This window comes from Rhinichthys klamathensis, unplaced genomic scaffold, assembly GCF_029890125.1.
Source record: "Rhinichthys klamathensis goyatoka isolate OS25496 unplaced genomic scaffold, OSU_Roscu_1.1 h1tg000209l_1, whole genome shotgun sequence".
NCBI classification, from domain to species: Eukaryota; Metazoa; Chordata; class Actinopteri; order Cypriniformes; family Leuciscidae; genus Rhinichthys; species Rhinichthys klamathensis.
The window spans coordinates 249,707-271,946 of NW_026606734.1; the positions used below are offsets into that span (position 1 = coordinate 249,707).

General features: G+C 38.3%; 1 protein-coding gene across 2 annotated transcripts; it reads right to left on the reverse strand.

Annotated features, from left to right (window-relative positions):
- Positions 1-5,084: 5,084 nt before the first annotated feature.
- LOC130096916 (myosin-7-like) lies at positions 5,085-19,297 on the reverse strand. Of its 2 annotated transcripts, none has more exons than XM_056263606.1 (38): positions 19,172-19,297; positions 18,728-18,937; positions 18,501-18,644; positions 18,265-18,421; positions 18,156-18,183; positions 17,946-18,054; positions 17,495-17,587; positions 17,342-17,405; positions 17,157-17,255; positions 16,970-17,073; positions 16,413-16,551; positions 16,198-16,316; positions 15,901-16,050; positions 15,630-15,800; positions 15,228-15,537; positions 15,066-15,145; positions 14,781-14,986; positions 13,291-13,414; positions 13,072-13,208; positions 12,730-12,985; positions 12,398-12,640; positions 12,140-12,316; positions 11,910-12,055; positions 11,382-11,472; positions 10,914-11,303; positions 10,699-10,825; positions 10,492-10,610; positions 10,187-10,383; positions 9,848-10,031; positions 9,568-9,733; positions 9,363-9,487; positions 8,864-9,172; positions 8,566-8,769; positions 8,173-8,469; positions 7,992-8,096; positions 7,762-7,857; positions 7,531-7,665; positions 5,085-5,190 (listed from the first exon to the last, which is right to left on the reverse strand). In XM_056263606.1, the coding sequence occupies exons 2-38, from the start codon at positions 18,923-18,925 to the stop codon at positions 5,170-5,172; spliced, it is 5,820 nt and encodes a 1,939-aa protein (XP_056119581.1). In that variant the 5' UTR covers positions 18,926-18,937; positions 19,172-19,297; the 3' UTR covers positions 5,085-5,169. The 2 variants fall into 2 exon arrangements, with proteins under 2 accessions (XP_056119581.1, XP_056119580.1); XM_056263605.1 differs by having other exon boundaries at positions 5,085-5,187; positions 7,525-7,665.
- Positions 19,298-22,240: the final 2,943 nt, after the last annotated feature.

Genomic DNA, 22,240 nt, shown 5'->3' on the forward strand with positions numbered 1-22,240 from the left:
AACATGGTTTGTGTAACATTAGCAACACATTATTAGCTGTTTGATAATGTAGTCAATCAAAAGGCTAATCATGTTAATTACCGTTACGTGTCCGACTTTGTCCGAAAATACTGCTAATATATGGTAACTACATGGGGTAAGGTTACGGTGTAGGTTCAAGGTTAGTACCTAGTTATAATATAACCCAGTTATTGTAATTGCTATAATAAGAACATAGTATGTACATGCAGAAAAGGACTGTAAAATAAAGTGCTACCCAAAACACTTTTGCTGTTATTGAGGTAGATATGGGTAAAGTTAGGGACAGATTTGGTGGTATGGGTATTTTTAAGGGTTGTTTAAGTGGTAAATTGTGTAATTATAAGTGAATATAATAGACACTGACATACATTAAGATCAAAGTCAGTAGTATAATGGAAAGCTGTACCGTGTTCTCAGGAGTATTTTTCATAAACATCAGGATATTGAGAGAGTTATCGCATGTTATACTCTCTCACAATCACATTATTTTTTCATTTGTTACTGTTAGTGTAATTACTAACACTTTACAATAAGGTTTAGTTCATTTATGCATTTGGTAATGCATTAGGTACACTGTAAAAAATTTAAGTGATGATGGCACCACAAGGCGTCGTTCACTTACAGAAAGCAAGCTTCTGGAGGGTGCATGAATCTGATCTGAACTAGTAAGTTTAATTATAGGGATGCAGAGCCAGTGGTTGTCTTATAGGCAAACATCAGTGCCTTGAATTTGATGCGATTTTCCCTTGAATTTGATTTCTATTGGCAGCCAGTGCAAACTGATGAAGAGAGGAGTGACGTGGGCTTTCTTTGGCTCGTTGAAAACCACCCTTGCTGCTGCATTCTGGATCAGTTGCAAAGGCTTGATAGTACATGCCGGAAGGCCCGCTAAGAGAGCATTACAATAGTCCAGTCTGGAGAGAGCAAGAGCTTGGACAAGGAGTTGTATGGCCTGCTCTGATAGGAAGGGTCTGATCTTAAAAGTTGATAATACATTGGTTTCGAATTTACAGTTTGTAAAAGGGCATGTTACAGTCTCATGTTGCTTTAGATAGTTTGCAAGGTGGCTAGAATATGTATTTTCCTCACAGATGTCACTGAACTCACAAATCGAACAACTGAATACAAAAAAAAAATCTTGCCAGATGAGTCTTTAACGCACCTTTATTTGATAAGGTAAGTCCCCTCCCATGTATTTAGAGTGACAGCCTATCAACACCCGATTTCTGTCTATTTAAAGACTGTTTATGCCACCTGGTCATGCGTCATTGTTAGCTCCGCCCCTTGGTGCGGGCGCGCCGCGATTCAATGCTGGACTAGTGTTTGGTTGGCGGCTCCGCGGTGGTGTGCAGGCTGTTATTATCCCTAATTAGTTTGTTTCCATTCATATCTTCCAGTCATATGCGTAAGCTGCTGTGAGCAATCGTACGCCTATGCGGTTCCGTGATGATCACCTGCAGGATATTTGATTCCTTTGAGGATGCTCTGTCTTAATGTTGGGCTGATCGTTTTCTGCATAAAGGCTGACGGACCCCGGGTTGGGAGGCTAGCTTTTCCTCCCTTCTGGTGGTGGTATTTCAAGCACGGAGTGTGGTTTGCCGCTTATAACTAATTACACCTCACTGGGCATCTGTGTGTGTGTGCGCGTGTGTGCGTTTTTTGGATAAGACACCTAGCTAGCCTACCCCGCTATGGGAAGCCTCAGCCACCTTAGTAATTAAATTTTCTTTTCTTTATTTTGTGTGTGTTGACGTACTGTGCTGTATTATTCATTTGAGTGACATTCTGCCTTGCAGTAACCTGAAAGTTTTATCTATTTATGTGAACTTAATAAAACTTTTTGTAGTGATATCCACGTCCATTCGCCCTCCATGGTAACGAACCTGTGTGCCCTATTTCCATTGGGTAGTTACTTCCCCTTTCTCTGAAAAGGGGTGGCGTAGTCAGCGTGTCATATGAAATAACCACTATAAGATTTGGTATTTGTCAACTCTTCACCCCCACCACCACGCTACATTCAGTTTTGAAAGTGCACAATGTATGTAAAAGGAGTGGATTGTTCTGGTCACGTGCCAGTGTTTCAGTTGGTAGTGCTGTTGAAGAATTGACTGGCAATTGTCTCAAAACTTGCAATGACAACAGAGCATCACTTTGGCCACACCCTGATGGAGAAAGAAAAGAGTCCGCTGTCAACAACAGGCCTAAACCAGCCATGGTACCAGTACACAAACACAATCAGTAAAATATCATCTAATTATCATCAACAAAACTTTGAAAATATTGAGACATATTTTTGTCAATATTGCGCACCCCTAATGTAAGGTATTAATTTTGATTTCTTCAGGTCTTAAAAAGGTCTTAAAAAGCCTTAAATTTGACTTTAAAAAGTGTGCAGATACCCTGAGTAGGACATTTTTACATGTTTTATTAATTAAACAAGGTAATATACCATTCCATTAACTTAACGTACGTTATGGCTGTCCCTCTCCTCATAATTAGGCCTTAACATAATTTAGGCCTTATACGGTTTTAAATGTACGATTATAAATATCCACACAAAAACAACAAATATGTTTACGTTATCAGAATATGTTGTACATAATAAGTTTTTGTCGATAAACTTGAACATAGTCTAAAATTTAACACATTCCGTGACGAGTGAACTTGACGTACTCTTACCTTTCACTCGGACATAATGTTATAAGTCCACATGGTTATAAGTCTTATAACAGGTTATAAGTCTTATAAAACATTTCTAAATACCAATCACAAATAATACAAATACGTCTCGGGACTTAACAACACAAAAACATTGAATATGTTGTAAAAAATGTTTTCGTTATATTACGTCTAAAATGTATAATTTATTCAGTGCCACTTATCTGAAGCATGAACTTGACAAAATGTCTCCCACAGTACCGCAGCCGCTGCCTTGTAAAACCTGCAAAGTCAAATGAGCTATAATCCAGATCCTTCTGTGAAGTCAAATGAGGCAGAATCCAGCTCCTTCCATTCTTTATAAATGTAGCGTTGCACTTTTATTTTATATTTATTACCAAAAAATAAGACGGCTTAAATTCAAGATTTAAAAAATAAAGGTTTTATATATATTAAAGTGTTGTAGAATCCATCCGCTCACATAATGCAGAAATGAAACCTCGAAAATTTGATAAATATTGTTTTGATATTATATTAAATGTTTATAAATGTTCATTTTAACAACACAAACAACAAATATGTTCAAAATATTAACTAAAATATTGTATAGCATAGCTGGCCTTAATATTTTGTCTTTTAGAAAATATTGGCCAGATTTGTGTTTATTAGTTCAGTCAACGTTAGCCATCCTAAATGTTGATTGGATTTGAAAATATCCCTTCATTTAATTTTTTTCAAATATATTTTTGCAGACTGAAAGCAACACTAAGGAACTTTTCCTCTGCGGTCGCCCTACAGGTTGGAAGCGGAATTGTCCATTACCGCTGTTGTAAATAATTTAGCCTACCGCAGCCTACTGTCGCACGCACGCTAGCGGTTTATCCGGCACCGGCTTTGGAATGAACGATGTCCACTGACAAGTTAGAGTATGATGCATGATTTTATGAAAGTATGATGTATTGCGACATCAGAAATGAAGAAAAACTGAACAATGACTATTGTAACGCTTGACGTAAAGCAATTCAAATTTGTAGTTTTCTTATGTCTCATTCGAACTACAGAAACGTGATCCGGTCTGGCAATCTTACACAGCGTGGTGATAGCAGATATAGGAGCACAAAGCAGAGGCATAAGTGCCATTCACCCTGTTACGACTTAATGAACCACTGAAACCATTTTGGAAACATTATTTTAAGGTAAAAAATCACCCTTAGTGTTGCTTTAATATAATATTTCTTCTTAACTAATCCCAAGCATGAATATTAGTTCAACTTAAATATTTTTGCTTAAATATTTGTATTAATTAGCGTTTTTACAGTGTAACATGAACTAACAATGAACAATGGTTTTACAGTATAGGAATATAGGCTAATGTTAATTTCTGCAAATGCATTTTTTTCAAACTTAAGTTATGAGTTAATGAAAATGTGTGTATTTAAATATAGCATAAACATTTACGTAAATCGATACATTGTTGTACATGGTACATAATGCATTAGCAAATTGAACCTTATTGCAAAATTGTTGCAAAGGTAGTAAAAACATTTTTCCCTAAGCAATACCAGTGGAAATGGTAAAAGATTTTTGAAGCCTTTATATGTGAATTGTGTATTCATGAATTGATGTTCAAAAATAAACCTACACTGAAAAATTAAAGGAATAAAAAGTTCTGACATCTTGCCCCATCCTGCTTCACATGGACGCCTTGAAACAATGCTTCATATGATATTTAATGGTGGTGCTGCTCTCAAGTGGTGGTGACTGACTATTGCAGCTCTCACATTCACAGAACTGTGGAGGTTACTTTAGGTTTAGAATTCATATATTGCCAACATAATTGATGAGAAAGAGATTCTGCTGAATAGATCTGAACTGTATGCCTAAATTCTTAGTCTAACAATGATTGCTGCTCACAACAATAATTTATATTGACTAATTCGAATGATAATTCACATTCACCATAGAGATCTAATGGTCTATGTTGGCTATTATTATATGGTACTTGAACTTTTTCCTGCATTTTACTGCTCTGCCAAAACTAATTAAATCTAATTGAATGGCTTTGATGGAGGCAGTATAATAGATCTATGTGTACTTCAAATCATAATGCCTTAATTTTATTTTATTCCCTGAGGATGAGCTGTGTCAAAACATACATTGTAATTGTCAGTGGCTTACAGCTTAAGCTGCATTATGTGGTAAAACTGGTAAACACCCTGTATCTTTGTATGGTTGACCTTACTTCAAATGACAATTTAGAAACATTTTGAGTTTGAATTAGAAGTTAGACTAGACAGGCTAGTCTGTGGCACATAGAGTACATTCAGGCAACTGATTTACTGTTGTGTTCAGGATCATGTTTGGATATTGCAATGTCTAGATTGTTAAAAAAAGAGGATGAGGTATTCGTTTTCATGTCTGGTTTATTCTACAGAACTACAGAAGAGATTGTCCAAGCAATCAATGTTTAGAGAGATCCATCTATTATTTTCACTCTTCATCAGCCCCCTTCTGTTTGGAAGAAAAAGGAAAAAAATGTTAACGGTAAGCTGATCCAGTTCAAAATGGCCTAAACTCTACACCGCTAATCAATGTTGATGGTAGGGCTGGGAGTAAAAATCGATTCACCTAGCGTTTTTTATTTTATTTTTTACAATTCTAAAATAGATTTTTTTATTCCAGAATCGATATTAATTCAAATTCAATTGCTTTATTTTTGTCCTTGCTTGTAGATGAGGTTGACAGAAGTTAGCCACTTTTGTTCCAACAGAGGATGAAATGTGTCGTTATCTATGAGTGTTGAGTGACGTAATATCCCAAGTGGACGCGTGGAGAAGAGACGTGAGACTGAATGTACTGAAAAGCACTCGCGCTACTCATATGCTGAGAGAGAGATAAGAAAATAGAGCTGCATGATTCATCTTTAAAAGACTTATCTCGATTCAAGCACCCACGCGATATTTCAATTCGTCTGTCTATTAAATTTTGACAAAATCATATTGCAACATTCAGCTGTGTTGGCGCTGCCGCTGACCCGGGGAGACTTGTCATGAAATAGCTTCACAAACAGTCTTTTCAACCTCATAGTATCATTATTTCTGTGATGCAGATCATAGAAGTACTTGGATAAAAGTTCAAAGTTCAAAAGACGAACACTGATGTCTACGATAGCGATCAAAATCAGCTTTTGATAGAAACTTGGTGCTTAAAATAACGCATTTATTGATTAAATTGTTTCGCCACTTAGTGGCGACAAGTGACTTACAAAATGTATTTGTTATTGAATCATTTATTCAAGAGAATGCAGTACTGTATTATGCTTCTGAAATAAAAGTCAGAAAGATGTGATTATTGTAAATATGACTCATCTTATACATCATGTACAGTCTGTATAAGTGTATGATTGAACTTTTCCCGATGGTCTAGTGTTAAAAAATTGCAATATGTTGCAATATCGAATCGCAATACTTGTAGAATCGCAATACATATCGTATCGGCACTCAAGTATCGTGATAGTATCGAATCGGGAGATAGGTGTATCGTCCCAGCCCTAATTGATGTTTTTTTTTTTTTTTTTTTAATAGCCACACTTGTTAAATATCAATATGCATTTCATTAAGTGTAGTTGTCTAAACTACTTGCTATTCATATCCTAAAGTGTATGATCATATCCTGATTGATCCTATGTATCAATCTCTGCTCTCTTCCTTTTTTGTTGATGTTCATGCCGCAAAATCTTCATATTTCCACAACAAGTTCAACAGTGCTTCTAACACACGAACACTTTTCAAGACATTCAACTCTCTCCTCTGTCTGTTTCGACACTGTGAATCACCAGATCCTTCTGTCCACCATCTCATCACTGGGCATCACAGGAACTCCTCTCCACAGGTTTAAATCCTATCTCACGGGTAGGTCCTTCAGGGTCGCATGGAGAGGCGAGGTATCCAAAGCACATCAACTGACCACAGGGGTTCCTCAGGGTTCAGTTCTTGGACAAAGACAGCGCGATCATGCAGGTTTGCACTGCACAACATCAGGAAGATCTGGCCTTTCCTAAATGAGCATGCAACACAACTTCTCGTCCATTCCCTGGTTATTTCTAGGCTTGATTACTGCAATGCTCTTCTGGCAAGACTTCAATCGTGTGCAACTAAACCTCTACAAATGATTCAGAATGCTGAAGCTCATCTTGTCTTCAAAGAGCAAAAGGGCCCACGTCACTGCTCTCTTCATCTCTCTGCAGTGGCTACCACTCACTGCTCGCGTTCAAGGCGAGTTCAAGGCATTGACGTTTGCTTACAGATCTACCACGGGCTCAGCTCTCTCCTACTTTCACTCGCTCCTACGAGTCTACATCCCTACCAGAAGCCTACGATCGGTCAATGAGCGACGGCTCGTGGTCCATCACAGAGAGCCACAAAATTACTCTCCAGAACATTTTCATTCACGGTTCCCCGCCCTTCATCCGGAATGCAGAATCCCTGACAACATTCAAAAGACAGCTAAAAACTCATCTCTTCCGTGAGCACTTAACCTCTTGAAAAAAAATCTTCCTTGTCTGGTTTATGCTACTCTGAGCAATGCCAGAGCTTTGTATTTTAAGCACTTCTTGCATTGTTTTTGCCTCTTCATGATGACTCGCTTGCTTTAGTCCTCATTTGTAAGTCGCTTTGGACAAAGCCGTCTGCTAAATGACTGAATATAATGTACATGTAAAGTCACTAAAAAGTGCCAATCTAGACTTGACCTTTCAAGTCGACTTAACTGTGACTATTTACTTGTGGCTTTTCTGAGTTTTTTTGTGTGTGTGTGTGACCAAAATCACTTGTTTTAAGTGCCTACTCTTACCTTGGATCCTGTATCCCGGCTCTTGGCTCTCAGCTTGTTGACCTGAGATTCAGCAATATCAGCCCTCTCCTCTGCCTCATCCAGCTCATGCTGTATCTTACGGAACTTGCCCAGATTAGAATTAGCTTGTTCTTCCTAAAGATTACACAGAATAGCATTTGTGAAAATTAAAAGATACAATTACTACAGAAGTTGTATCATATGATGGCATCAGTGGGGGGAAATACTCACCGCCTCCTCAGCAGATCTCTTGTAGGATTTGACCTTCAGCTGGAGTTTGTCCACCAGATCCTGCAGGCGAGCCAGATTCTTTCGGTCTTCTTCAGTCTATGTAAAGCAAAACATATTAGTATATGCAAGATACACTTAAATACTGTAAGACAGCACTTTATGTATTTTCAACAAATAACATGATCAAATCAACCAGGGGCAAAATTGTTAGTAGGCAACATTTTTCCTACCTGGTAGGTGAGCTCCTTGATACGTCTCTCATATTTACGAATCCCCTTGACCGAGTCACTGGCCTTTCTCTGTTCTATCTCCACCTCACTTTCCAGCTCTCTCACCTAACAGATGTGTAACAATTTTAGTATAAAAAATGTAAAGTTAAAAGAAAGCATTTATCAGAAAACAGCAACTTACCCTGGCTTCCAGTTTCTGGATCTGCTTCTTGCCTCCCTTCATGGCGATCTGCTCAGCCTCATCCAGACGGTGCTGCAGGTCCTTGATGGTCTGGTCCATGTTCTTCTTCATGCGCTCCAGATGAGCACTGGTGTCCTGCTCCTTCTTCAGCTCCTCTGCCATCATGGCAGCATCAGTGATGGCCTTCTTGGCTTTTTCCTCAGCATTCCTGCATTCCTGCACTGCCTCCTCAACCTCAGTTTGAAGCTGAGTATTATCTCCCTCCAGCTTCTTCTTCTGATTCAGCAGGCTGGTGTTCTGAACATGAACAATATTGACATTCATATAGTCTTTTGATTATATTGTTTACTAAGAGGCTTTATTTTGCATAGTATTAGTACAGATGTGTCATACCTGAGAATGCAGGAGCTGAACTCTCTCACTGACATCCAGCAGTTCCTGCTCAGCCAGTTTCCTTCCTCTCTCAGTTTGTTCCAGCATGGATCTCAGCTCATCTAGTTCAGCCTGCAGCAGATTGTTGCGTCTCTCCACAATGGCGATGTTCTCTTTGAGATCATCATTACTACGAAGAGCGTCATCTAGTTGCAGTTGGGCATCCTGTAAAGTACAAGTTTTACAAATAAAAAGACTGAAGAACTATGTTGGATTTCACCAAAGCATCATAAAATCTTGATTTGAAGATTCGTCATACTTTGAGATGTCCATGAAGACCCTTGAGTTGCTTCTGGGCTTCTGATGCCTGTCTGTTAGCCTGGCTGAGCTGAATCTCCATCTCATTGAGGTCTCCCTCCATCTTCTTCTTCAGTCTGAGAGCTTCATTCCTGCTGCGAGTCTCTGATTCCAGTGAGCTCTGCAGGGTATCCATCACTCTCTGCTGGTTCCTCTTGGACTGCTCCATCTCTTCATCTTTCTCTGTTAGCTTACGTTCCATATCAGCTTTGACCTGATTGAACTCCAGCTGAGCTCTAAGTATCTTGCCTTCCTCGTGTTCAAGGGAACCCTATGAAGAGTAAAATGGGTGTTTGTTAGAATTGAGATTTAAAGTTTTTGTTTAGCCCTTTGTTTTGGGGTGGGAGTTGACCTCCTTTAAAATAATCTGGAATAATCAATTGCTTTAAACAACAGCTTGATTTAAATCAAAGAGTTGTCAAATGAATACGATTTTTGGGGGAAAATGGTTGTTCTTTTACCTCAGCCTCTTCGAGAGCCGTTTGTATCTCTTGTTTCTCCTGCTCCAGTTGTTTTCGCAGTTTCTCCAGCTCATGAATATTCTTCCCACTCTCACCAAGTTGCTCAGTGAGGTCAGAAATTTCCTCTGTGCAATAGAAATAAAATGTGAGCTCACAAATACAAGCAATTGAAGAAATGGTTTGAAGTTGTAAAAACCACTCTTACCTTGGAGATTCTTGTTCTCCCTCTTCATGCTCTCCAGGTGGTCCAATGACTCCTCGTATGAGTTTTTCAATTTAAAGAGTTCAGTGCTTAGAGATCTAGCTTCTTTTTGGGCACTTTCCAGTTCAGTTTGGGACTCCTCATACTTTTGCTTCCACTCAGCCAGGACCTGGTTAAATTTAACAATGCCAAATGGTCAATGAGAGCAGTTTGCTGGTATTTTATTTAGTAAATATATGGCTAATTTTTCCAGCTAATGACTAAATGTACTTTCTCTCCTTACTTTATCAAAGTTTCTTTGCTTCTTGTCCAGAGCAGCAGCAGCAGCATTGGATCTTTCCACATCCACCATGAGATCTTCAATCTCATTCTGCAGCCTGTGCTTGGTCTTCTCCAGAGAGGAGCATTTAGCATTAACAGCTTCCACAGCTTCTTCTGCATCTTGCAAACGCTGAGTCAGCTTTTTCCTGTAATAATCAAAATACAAAATATTGTGAACATCAGAAGCATTATTCATTAAACTGTATTTAAATGTGTTTAATAGGTTTCAAACTATAGCAGAATATTTAGAAAAGTGTCTAATCAATAAAGACAAAACTTTTAAATATTGTTTGTTTCTTACTTTGCTTCCTCCAGTTCCTCAGTCCTCTGGATGGCATCAGTTTCATACTTGGTTCTCCACTGAGCCACTTCAGTGTTTGCCTTGGACAGACTACGCTGTAGCTCAGCCTTGGCTTCTTGCTCCTCTTCATATTGCTCCCTCAGCAGATCAGCATCATGACGAGCAGACTGAACTGCATGGGCCAGGGCATTCTTAGCCTGAAGACAAAAAATAACAAAAAAATATTTGCGGCCAGTTCTTTATTACAGTTGTGCATTTGTATGTCTTTAGCAAACATTTTAGACGTTGAATGAGATTTTAAAAACCTTGATTTCTTCTTCGAGCTGTCTCTTGAGGTCTTCAATTTGCTGAGTGTTGGATTGTTTGCCTCTGGTTAACTGAGTCACCAGGGAGTCTTTCTCCTCAAGCTGTCTGGCAAGTTCACCTAAAATACCATATTAAAAAAATATTTACTTTTTTTCCAATTATCTTTATGGTACAGTTGGTAACATAACAATATTTTGTGTTCTTACCATTTTCAGTTTGCAGCTTGGCTTTTTGCATGGTGAAATCATTGATAGTGCGCTGACCTTCCTCAGCCTTGGTTCTGTACTCACTCATCTGGTCTTCCAGAGTTCTGCACATTTTCTCCAGGTTTGTCTTGAGGATAAATTATATCGTAGTTGATTGCTTTCTTTGACTGACAACACATACATTATAGACTCTCACCATCATTTCTCTCGCTCACCTTTGCCTTTGCAAGCTGCTCCATGTTGGAGACCACATCGTCCAGTTCCAGTCTGAGTTCACTCTTTTCTTTCTCCAGCTTCTGCTTCACTCTCTGGAGGTTGTCAATCTGCTCCCCCAGATCAGCCACACTGTCTGCATGTTTCTTCCTCAGTGTAGCTGCAGTGGACTCATGTTGCAGAGTGGACTCTTCAAGGTCTCTGCGCAGTTTCTGGAACTCAGCTTCACGTTTCTTGTTCATCTCAATCTGGGAAACAGTGGCTCCACCAGCCTCCTCCAACCTCTCACTGATGTCCTCCAGTTCTCTGGACAGATCAGCTCTCTGTTTCTCAACTTTAGCACGAGCAGCTCTCTCAGCCTCCAGCTCTTCCTCAAGCTCTTCAATTCGGGCCTGGAAATGTGCATAAATTCAAAATTAAGGTTAAAATTCCTAACTAATCTATCTTATTAAGACATATATAAAGCTTACCTGCAACTCTTTCAGTTTTTTCTGGAGTTGGGACTCCAAAGCTTGTCCATCTTCAATCTTGCTATTGAGCTGGCTTATTTCAAAGTCTTTTCTGCCAAGTAAACAGGATGTCACATGAATGATTACATACATAATGGAATTAAAATATCAGGTAACACTTTACAATAGGATTCCATTAGTTAACGTTAGACAATGAATTTAACAACATTAACTAACAATGAACAATACATTTGTTACAGTATTTATTAAACTTTGTTAACAATAATTAATAAAAAATAAACTTCATTGTTTGTTATCTCAGGCCCATTTAATAAAATTAACATTATTAACAATATTAAATTTGATTTTAATAATGTTACTACATGTTTAAATTTACATTAACTAAGATTAATAAATGCTTAGAAGTATTTTTCATTATTAATTTGTTAAATTATGTAGTTAACTAAAGTCAAATGGAACCTTATTTTAAAGTGTTACCAAATATCTTTTAATATTAAAATTTTATTTTTTAAATATAAAATATATTACTTCTTTAGCCGCTCTTCCGCCTGCTGCTTATCATTTTCCAAATCCATCACACTCTCTTGAGTCAACTTCAAGTCACCCTCAAGCTTTCTTTTAGCTCTCTCAAGATCCATGCGAATTTTCTTTTCTTGTTCCAGAGAACCTTCAAGCTAAATTTCATGCAAAAAAATAATTGCGTAATTACTTTAAATGTTTCTTATTTTAATTATAATGTTGTGTTTTCTGACACTTACATCATCCACTTGTTGCTCCAACTTGGCTTTGGCTTTGGTGAGTGTGTTGACTTTGTCTTCCTCACTCTGGAGGTCATCCAGCGTTTGCTGATGGGCCTCCTGAAGAGCTTTCTTTTCCTTGGTCAGCTTAGCGATAATTTCATCCAAAGCTGCCATCTCTTCTATCATGTTTTTAACCTGTAGAAATGTGTCATTGTATCAAGGGAATCTTAACTCACCATTCTAGCATCAATAACCGGTTCAGTGCTGAAAACTGACCTTGTTCTCAGTGGCATGTTTCTCTTTCTCTACTTTGGCCAGAGTGAGCTCAAGATCATCAATGTCCTTTTTGAGCTCAGAGCATTCATCCTCCAGCTTTCGTTTCTTTGCAGTCAGCTCAGCATTCATTTCATCTTCATCCTCCAGTCTCTCAATCATTTCTTTGACTTTGGCCTCAAGCTGGATCTTGCTTTTGATCAGACCCTCACATCTCTCCTCAGCATCTGTAAGATTATCTTGCTCCTATCAACATGAAACAAAAATTATAACTTTTTTTTTCTGACTTGTTTGAAATGTGAAAAGTGCAGAGTTGTAGTCCCATGTGAACTTACAGACTGTGCTAAAAGCTGCAGGTCATTCTTTTCTTGGATAAGAGAAACCATCTTTTCCTCAAGCTCCTTTCTGCGGGCTTCAGATTTGGCATAAGCCTCCTTTAACTTGGCGAATTCCTCCTTCATGGTGGCCATTTCTTTCTCGGACTCTGCACTTTTCAACAGAGGCTTGATCTTGAAGTAGAGCTTCATCCAGGGCCAATTCTTGACACCCATGAAAGCACGTACGTTCCACTGTATCACCAACAGAGAATCTCTGTAGATATTAAATAAGAATGTTCAGTCTTCCATTTTAAATGTAACTTGGAGAATATGTTAACGATTGAAGAGCTAAAATCTAACCTTCTTTCCACAATTTTCTTGAACTCATCTCTTGATAGAAAACCACGAGACATGGACTGAATCCCAGTTATAATAAGTGCAAGACGGTCATCTCGCATCTCTTCAAGAGCACCCAGAAGACCAGCCTTAAAAAAGACCTGAATAGTAAAGAATTTTGGGTCAAGAAGGATGACAGTGGAAAAGTGGCTTTGGAAAAATGTAATGTTAATATAATAATACCTTAGTATGTCCTAACTTGTACTGTTCGTGATCGATGTCCAGAGAGCCCAGAAGTTTTTCTGCACCCTTCTTGTTATCAATGAACTGTCCCTCAGGGATAGCAGCAGGATTTAGGATGCGGTATCTACACAAAATAAAACACACATTAACTATTGTTTTATATGTATTTATTTTTATTTCTAGCAAATGCTTAATTGTGCAAACAGATTGTTGAAATGATGCAACTTGCAATGACTTAAAATTTATACATAAAGTTATTTTGTAAGACATTAAAGCCATTTTGTTTCATACCAGCTTCCAGAAGAGATCAGATGTGTTCCAGCAGTAGTCACATTCAAATCCAGACTCAAAACACATCTGTTTAGCTCTTCATTTACTGATTGAGCACTGTGCCACTGTACGTCCTACTGATTGCATTTTATGTTATCTGTGTATCATCTTTTTATTCGTATAATTCTTTTTTATAACTGTAAACTTTAAATTATCCTTGTTTTTATTTTTGGTTAAGATTTTTATTTTTGGTTAGGGCTGTCTGGTTGGAAGTGTTGTGAAAATTAGGAAGAGAGAGAGTGAGTTTACACACACTCAGACTTGAGTGTGGAACACCAGGTTCTTGGATGCAGGCTGGTGTATTACCGAAAGCAGACGGTTGGTGATAACTCCACTCCATTAAGGGGTTGGAGGTACACTGGAAGCCATCAGAGGCAGAAGGTGTTAGAATACCCTATTGATGGGTAGGAGGGTCACTAGGAAGCAGGGAGTTGCTATTAGTGTGTCTCGCGAACCGAAGATCTTTGACTCTTCCATTTAAACAGGGGAGCCCTGAATTAGAGGGCTGCATTGGGATTGAGTCCCGCCGGACCCAACGCAAATCTCGCGGGAGCGGGCGGTTTGAACTTTGCTGCGGGCGGGAATGGGCGGACAAAAAACCCCTGCGGGATCGGGAGGTAGCCTAGCGACATGATGGAGATGTTAATGATGTGGAAAAGAACCTTAAACGAGGTATTTACAGCACAAAACCTAAGCAAGGCAAGTCTGACATTTGGACTACTATTCATCTTCCTGATTAGCGCGTCAGAATACATGCAGGCCAGGGAAACGAAACAAACAACCCCATGAATCTCTTTAATAATAGCAATACAAATGCACGTTTTTCCTGCGGGACGGGAGAAGACACAAAGTCAATGCATCTCTATTATTGTGCGGGAATAAATTCTCAGAGTTTTGCGGGTGCGGGCGGGAGTGGACATACATATTGCGGGAGCGGGCGGGAGTGTAACACATACGTTGCGGGAGCGGGCGGTAATGGTCGCGGGCGGGAGCGGGATGAAGAAAACAGTCCCGCGCAGGACTCTACCCTGAATTTAGTGATTCGGGCGTGATATTTTCTGATTATTTTAATTTGTTTCCTATGTAAAGCACTTTGAATTACCATTGTGTATGAAATGTCCTATATAAATAAACTTGCCTTGCCTTGCCTTCATACTAACCGTTGTTTGAAATCTCCATACAGGATCCTGTTGGGGAATCCCTTTCTGCAGATCCTGATGCCCTCCAGCACACCGTTACAGCGCAGCTGGTGCATGACCAGAGGATTCTCCATCGCCCCAGGAGTCTTGCTCTCATTGGGGATGAGGCAGCGCACAAAGTGTGGGTGAGTTGACCTTAAGTTGGTCATCAGCTTGTTCAAGTTCTCCTGTTGGTAGAGCACAGAGGATTTAGATTAATATACAATAAAACCTTGCGAGACAATATAGTGTTATAATATTCCTTACCCTATGAAGGGCTGACACCGTCTGGAAGGAAGAACCCTTCTTTTTGCTACCTTTGGCAGCCTTTCCTCCAGAATCCGCAGCTGTGAAATAAATGATTTTTGTTATTATTAAACAGTAAAAAGTGCTATTATATTTTCATGTCACACGTCAGTGTGTATTTACCTGAGTCATCAGTAGCAAAATTAGCAAACAGAACACACAACAACTTAAGAGTTGACTTCTGGAAAAACCCTACAACTGTCTCATTGAGAGGGTCCTTGTTCTTCACCAGCCAGTTTGAAATGTTGTAGTCCACAGTACCAGCATAGTGAACGAGGGCAAAATGAGCCTCTGGTTTACCCTTGACAATCCTAGGCTTCTGGAAGTTTGGATTTTTCCCCAAATGGTTGTCATAAAGCTTAGCTTTAAATGTTGCATCACTGGCTTTGGGGAACATGCACTCCTCTTCAAGGATGGACATGATACCCATGGGCTACAATGACAGTGACAGAGTTAACAAGAGTTAAGACTGAAAAATATGATTTTTACCCTCACAGTATAATTATCAACATAGTATTCACCCACCTTCTCAATAAGCTCAATACAAGCCTGCAAGTCCATGCCGAAGTCAATAAACACCCACTCAATGCCCTCCTTCTTGTATTCCTCTTGCTCCAGCACAAACATGTGGTGGTTGAAGAACTGCTGCAACTTCTCATTAGTGAAGTTGATGCACAGCTGCTCAAAGGTGTTGGACTGCAGGTGGAATATATTGTATAACCACAATGGTCAAACAGGTTGCACTTCTTGTTGAATTTGTTCTATGAATAAAAATAATCAGTTGATTTCAGCTTACATCAAATATCTCAAATCCAGCAATGTCCAGCACACCAATGAAGTACTGGCGAGGCTGTTTGGTTTCCAGGGATTGGTTGATTCTCACAACCATCCAGAGGAACATCTTCTCATACACTGACTTTGCCAGAGCACCAATAGAGTAGTACACCTAATAAAGAAAAGATTGAATTTTGCAGAATTTGACATTGCAAACTAGAAAGCGATTTTTCAAATACTTGAAAGATTTTGTTTGAATGTCTTGGAAAGTGAACCTATGATGCTGAAAACTCATAAGATTATTATTTTCATTCATTACCTGCTGGACACTCTGTCCCTTGGTGACCCACTCATTTCCTACTTTGACTCTTGGGTGGAGCAAACCCTTGATCAAGTCAGCTGAATTTAGGCCCATCAGATATGAGATTTTGTCAGCTTCTACATGTTAAAAAAGAATTCAGAGCTATGACTCTATATACAACATGTCTTAGACTTTTTTTCCTTTATGAAGCTGAGTTTCCAAGTTATACTGACCTTCAGTCCCATCAGCCTCGGCCTGTTCCTCTCTTTGCTTCTGTTTGAACTTCATGTTGCCCAAGTGCATGACGGAACCAGTCAGCTTGTAGATGCTGTTCTGCTCTTCCTGGGTGAAGCCCAACACATCGAACGCTTCCTACAGCAAATGTACAGAGCATGTAAAATTTTATGGCAAATGTTTCATATTCTTCGTTTTGGCAAGTACATCAGAAGTCTTTCTTTTTAAAGAATAGACTGGCCAAGAGAATCGGTTATTCTCTTTCAAGTCATTCTATACATGTATGACTTAATTTCTTCTGTGGAAGACAAAATGAAAAACAAAGGTTATTTTCCTTACACAAAGAAGTTTTGTGGATCTTTGATGGTGCTTTTGATGGATCTTTGATGGTGCTTTTTCATACTTATTGACAGCCCCTGATCATTATATGCTTTTATTGTATGGAAACCAGTCAAGACATTATCAATTGGTGTTCCACAGCAGAAATGCAGTCATACGGGTTGTCAAAGGTGTTGTTCTTGTATTATAAACGGCCTATGTTTTAACAAACACCCACATCAGTGGCCTGCAGCTCGTCACCGTCATCAATAGATGCCACTTGTGTTTCTCCTTGGGAGATAAAGGCGTAGTCATAGGGGTTGTTGGTGATGAGCAGCATCTCTAAGGAGAAATGGCAACATAGATCAGAAAAGACTCTTCTAATTAGAGATGGCAATGTTAATAGATATGACGGGTAATTTTACCCAGCAGTTCTGGTCTTCTCTGGGACAGAATCTGATAGAAGATGTGGTAGTCTCTCTCAGCCTTGAGCTGAAAAGTGACACGAGACTTCTCCAGCAGATCTAAATGAATTGATAAATAGATGAATATCAAAACAGTTACACATTTAATCGTGTGATTTGTTGGAATGATGTTGGGCAGTACTTACAAGTCTCAATGTCAGCAGAAGCTAACTTTCCACTGTGGCCAAAATGTATACGGATAAATTTACCCTGTAAATAAAGCCATACATAACACGCTCATATAACATATCATGAAAACCAATATAGAATAACAACACCAATGTAAAAACCCAACTTACAAATCTGGAGGAGTTGTCATTTCTGATGGTCTTGGCGTTACCGAAAGCCTCCAGAGCAGGATTACACTGGATGATTTGATCCTCCAGAGTACCCTGAGAATCATATTTTAACAATAGGTGTGTAAAACATTTGATGTACCTACTTTTCAGTTAACAGCCATGCATATATTCAGACGCTATGTAGTCTTGTAATAATAATAATAATCCATAGAGAACCTAAGTCACAGTAGAAAACACAGTAGAAATTCGGAAAACAAAAATGTTTTTTGTTTAAGTGTTAATGAATTGCATTATGGAAAGTAAGGGAGTATCAAATTATGACAATTTTTGACTTCAATATTTAAGAAACGAAGACCATTAATTTAGTGATCTTTTTTTTTATGCTATGTTATATAGAAGATATATATTTATTCATTCATCTATAATAAGCCATTTTATGGGAATTAAGCACCTTTTTCTCCATTGATGGATCCTTCTTGCCAGTTGATGCTGCTGCAATGCTCGCAAAGTACTGGATTACTTTTTTAGTGTTCACAGTCTTTCCAGCACCGGATTCTCCACTTGGGATAAAAACATTTAATTAAATGTCTGATAAAATGCAGCATAGAAAATATTGGTAAATGGAGGAGTATTTTGGTACGTCATAATATGTATTACATACGTGATCAGGACAGACTGGTTTTCTCTGTCTGTGAGAAAATAAAACATAAGAAACTTAGCATTTGAGATTGCATTAGAAATCAACAAAAGATTACAAGGCAGATCATCACCTGACAGCATGTACTGGTAGGCATTGTCTGAGATGGAGAAGATGTGTGGAGGGGCCTCATTTCGTTTCTTTCCTCTATAGGCATTGACGACGTCCTGGTTGTACACTGGCAAAAACTTGTAGGGGTTCACAGTGACACAGAAGAGCCCAGAGTAGGTCTGTAAGAGATTCACAGAAGGTTTAGATCTGCTCATGCAAGATAAAGAGAATTTGTGAGTGTTTTAAGACTCGACTCACGTAGATCATCCAGGCTGCGTAACGCTCTTTGAGGTTAAACAGCACAGCGGGCTCGTGCAGGAATGTGAACATCACCATGTCCTCAATTTTATCGAACTTCGGTGGATTCTGGGGGTGAATATCAACCTCCTTCACAGTTACTGTCTGTGGATAACACACAAAAATGTTTTAACAGTCACTCTGTACTTCTGTCTACAATCTACAACAATGCAGAGATTAGATCTTACCTTCCCAAATTCAGTGTCAACAGTGACTTTGTCACCGTCTCTACTGGTGATGGAGGCCTTGACGTACTCAACCGCAGGGTCGGGCACAAAGCATTCTTTCTTCATGTCAAAGGGGCGAGTTTGGGCCTCCAGACGCTCCTTGTCTGACTTTCGTAAGAACGGGGCGGCTGGCCCGAACTCTGACATCACATCCACCATCTTTCAATCAGACTGAGGCATAGATGACAAAATTCTTAGAACTTGTAAAACTTGTTTACAATTAGAAGATATAATGTAAAAATAAGATTTTATTATTTATAAATATAAAATATTTCTAATTATTTATTGGTCTTTCAACAAAAAATATTGCATTCAAAAAGAAAATATTGCATAAACATACATAATACTATAACATACAATATACTATATACACAATGTGTTAACCTTTATAAAAGCATGCCTTACCAGATGAAATCCAAACCCAAGAAAGTCCAAGTCCTTTCAATAAAACAAGAAACATCATTATTGAGAAGTCATCTTATTCTATTGTTCAGTCCTCATGAACAATTTAATCTAAATTATGTGTGCTCTTACCTTTAGATGGCACAATGATGTGAGCTTGGAATATTGTGCTGTAACGTATCTCTTTATATAGAGGCACAATGAGTGTGACGTTGACCATCTGTATTTGGTCCGGGTCATTTGTGTGTGTAGCTCTTTTTGGGTGCCTGAAAAAATCTTTGTGTGAGTCACAGTAGTTTGGCATTTGGAAATGGTAGTGCAACACGATCAGAAAGGATCTAAATCACAATGATGCTATTTTTGTCCCATATGTATATCTTCTTTTTTAAAGATATCAGATCTTTACTAAAGTCTTTTATACTGAAATGTACACCTCCACTTTCATATTTTATAGTTAGTTTCATAGGCCAAATTCACAACATGTCTGTTTTTTTTTGTTTTTTTTTATGTACGTAAAGCATTATAGAGGTAGAGACTCTTGTATATATAATGTATCGGAACCATAGTTGAATATTCACACAATCCTTTTTAAATAAAATTGCTTAAATGAAAGTTAAATTCCAGCAATAATGCACAATGATGCTTTTCTTAAACTGCCATTTTCTGTCCTCAAAGAGAGACAGGCATGCACTGGGAATTTCACAGGTTTATCTTTGTGTTTAAGGATCAAGACAAGGTAACAATGTTTCATGACGATACGGCTGTCACGGAACAGTAAAATTGTCAGTAGACAGCTGTAATGGCAACAATGAATATCTGCACTTGCGACCTTTTGTTCTTGCAGAGACAGCTGCAACTCTTGCTTGTTCTTGTTTGTTGCTATGACCTTTCATGATTTCCCAAAGTTCATTAGCAGTCATTCAAATGGACAACTGCTTCATTCATGTTCATACATGTTCAAACCCGTTCTTTCTTCAAAAAGATATTCCAGCTTTACAAAGATTTCCAAAACAAATGCATTAATAGGATTCTGTAAGATTCAAAATCTAATTTGTATGTTTACAGAATTTAATATATTCCGAATACATTACAGCAGTTTTACTTTTTCTGTGCATCAGTTAACATGAAGATGCTTATAATTATTCCTTTTTAACAGATAGAACAAGACGAGCAGGTCAAACTAATCGTCTTAGCCCCAGATCTGTTTCTAAACAGCTCTGTAGTGTTTATTTGTTGTTGATCCGTGCAAGCCATCACTCAAGACCTTTTGTGAGGTTTCTGGCTTGTCATGACCTCTCATCCCTCAGTTGTTCTGCACTCTCTCAACAAGCACCTTACTTAGTCTTATCACTTTGCAATCTATTCTAGGCCCCTCATCCTTTACAGAGCCTCATTCTGACCTGTCTATTTACCCTTGTTTATTAAAACTCAGGAGCAAGAATGGAAGAAATGGGGGCAACCTTATGTCTAATAAAGTTTGTAATCAGAGCTTCCTTTTGTCACTGGGAGCACTAGAATGGTCTTGCATCTGTTGTGTTTAATAGGAATCCATTGTGTCTCTACTTCCTGTCTTCTGTTTCAGACCATGCAGCTAGTTTTGCTACTAAAAATTTGATTTCAAGCTGGAGTAGATGTAATTCTTAAGCATTAAACAATGGCGCATTGATTAAACGCAACAGTGAAACATTTCATGACAATGACCCAGCAGATATTTTTATTTTTTTGTTTGTTTCATTGAGATAAACAGTGGAGTTAAAAACAAGCTTATTATAGTTAACTATAACTAAAACCATAAACATTTTTATTACTTGAAATGAACAATAACTATATAAAAATATAAAATAAAATAAACTCTTTCAGCTAGTTGCCAGCCAAGGCAACATGTCTTACTTTAATTTAGTTTAACTTGATGTATTAAAATAAAAATGAATAAAAACTTTTAAAAAGACTAAAACTTTAACTAACAGGTTTTCCACGCTTCTTGAAAGTACAGTACTTGGATTCAAGGACTGGAAAGTACGTGAAAACTAACATAGGTCCTTGAAAGTGGTTGATTTAAACATGAACTATGTTTTGTTAGAGTAGCATGGTGCTATTACAAAAAAATAGCCTTTATGCTCTGCCAAAGCGAGAACAAAACGGCTCTACTGATTAAGTAGGAAAAAAAGCGGCGTGAGCGTATAGATAGTGAAATTGCATTTTCAGCACATCTGTCATTTTTGTTTAGACTAAAGGGGCGGTCATTCCTTTGACTTCCATTTATACGCATGCAAATCGTCAGACCGCAAGCTCATGCAAAAAGCTTCGCATTCTGCTGCGTTCCAAAGTTCAAGTTTGGTGAACTCTGATCTGCGAATTCGCAATCAGATGAAGTGGTGTGACCAGTAGAAGATCGATACATCACAGCGTGACCTCTTGGCTTAATTAAAAGAAAGATATTTTTGCAGTAAATTTGAGTAGATTGGATATCTTTACATTTTTTATGTATGATGTATGATATATGTTGAATTCATGTTTATAAAAATTATGCTGCAGAGCTTAACATTATATCACGACTGTTGCCTTGTCCAACGAAATTTCGCATGCTCAAAATTTAGCGTGACCGTGGATTGATGCGAAGATCGACCAATATTTGTACACAGCTTGTTGTAAATGTTAACTGGCGGATCGATAAGAAGCTAATGTGCTTTTAAAAAATCTAGAAAAATAAGGCATCTAGAATATTACGTATAATCTTATTTTAAATGAATATATATAATCACTTATAATTTTGATTTATCCCTTTTCTTAAAAAAGGTTTAAAGGTTTTTATAAATATTTATATAAAACTTGTTTTTGTCAACAACAAAAAACACCATTTCCTGATGGTGGGAATGGAGATGTTATGTCGATTGACATTAGGGGTCTCACTTGGGAGCCCCAATCACCTCTGATTTTTAGGAAAAACAGCGAATGAAATTGGCGAGTGGAATTCACATGCCTATCCACTCCCCGTACATACGGTTTTATTAGATGGCGGCATGCATCCACTTATAAGGTTTGTGCTGAGGAGCCGAGACATTGTCCCGGCCA

Excerpts from the sequence above, each read along its gene's own strand:
- LOC130096916 (XM_056263605.1), bottom strand. The coding sequence starts at position 18,925 with ATGGTGGATGTGATGTCAGAGTTCGGGCCAGCCGCCCCGTTCTTACGA. Across the intron at positions 10,611-10,698 it reads CAAGCTGCAAACTGAAAATG|GTGAACTTGCCAGACAGCTT; the intron begins GTAAGAACACAA and ends ATGGTATTTTAG. Across the intron at positions 8,770-8,863 it reads GTCTTCATGGACATCTCAAA|GATGCCCAACTGCAACTAGA; the intron begins GTATGACGAATC and ends TGTACTTTACAG.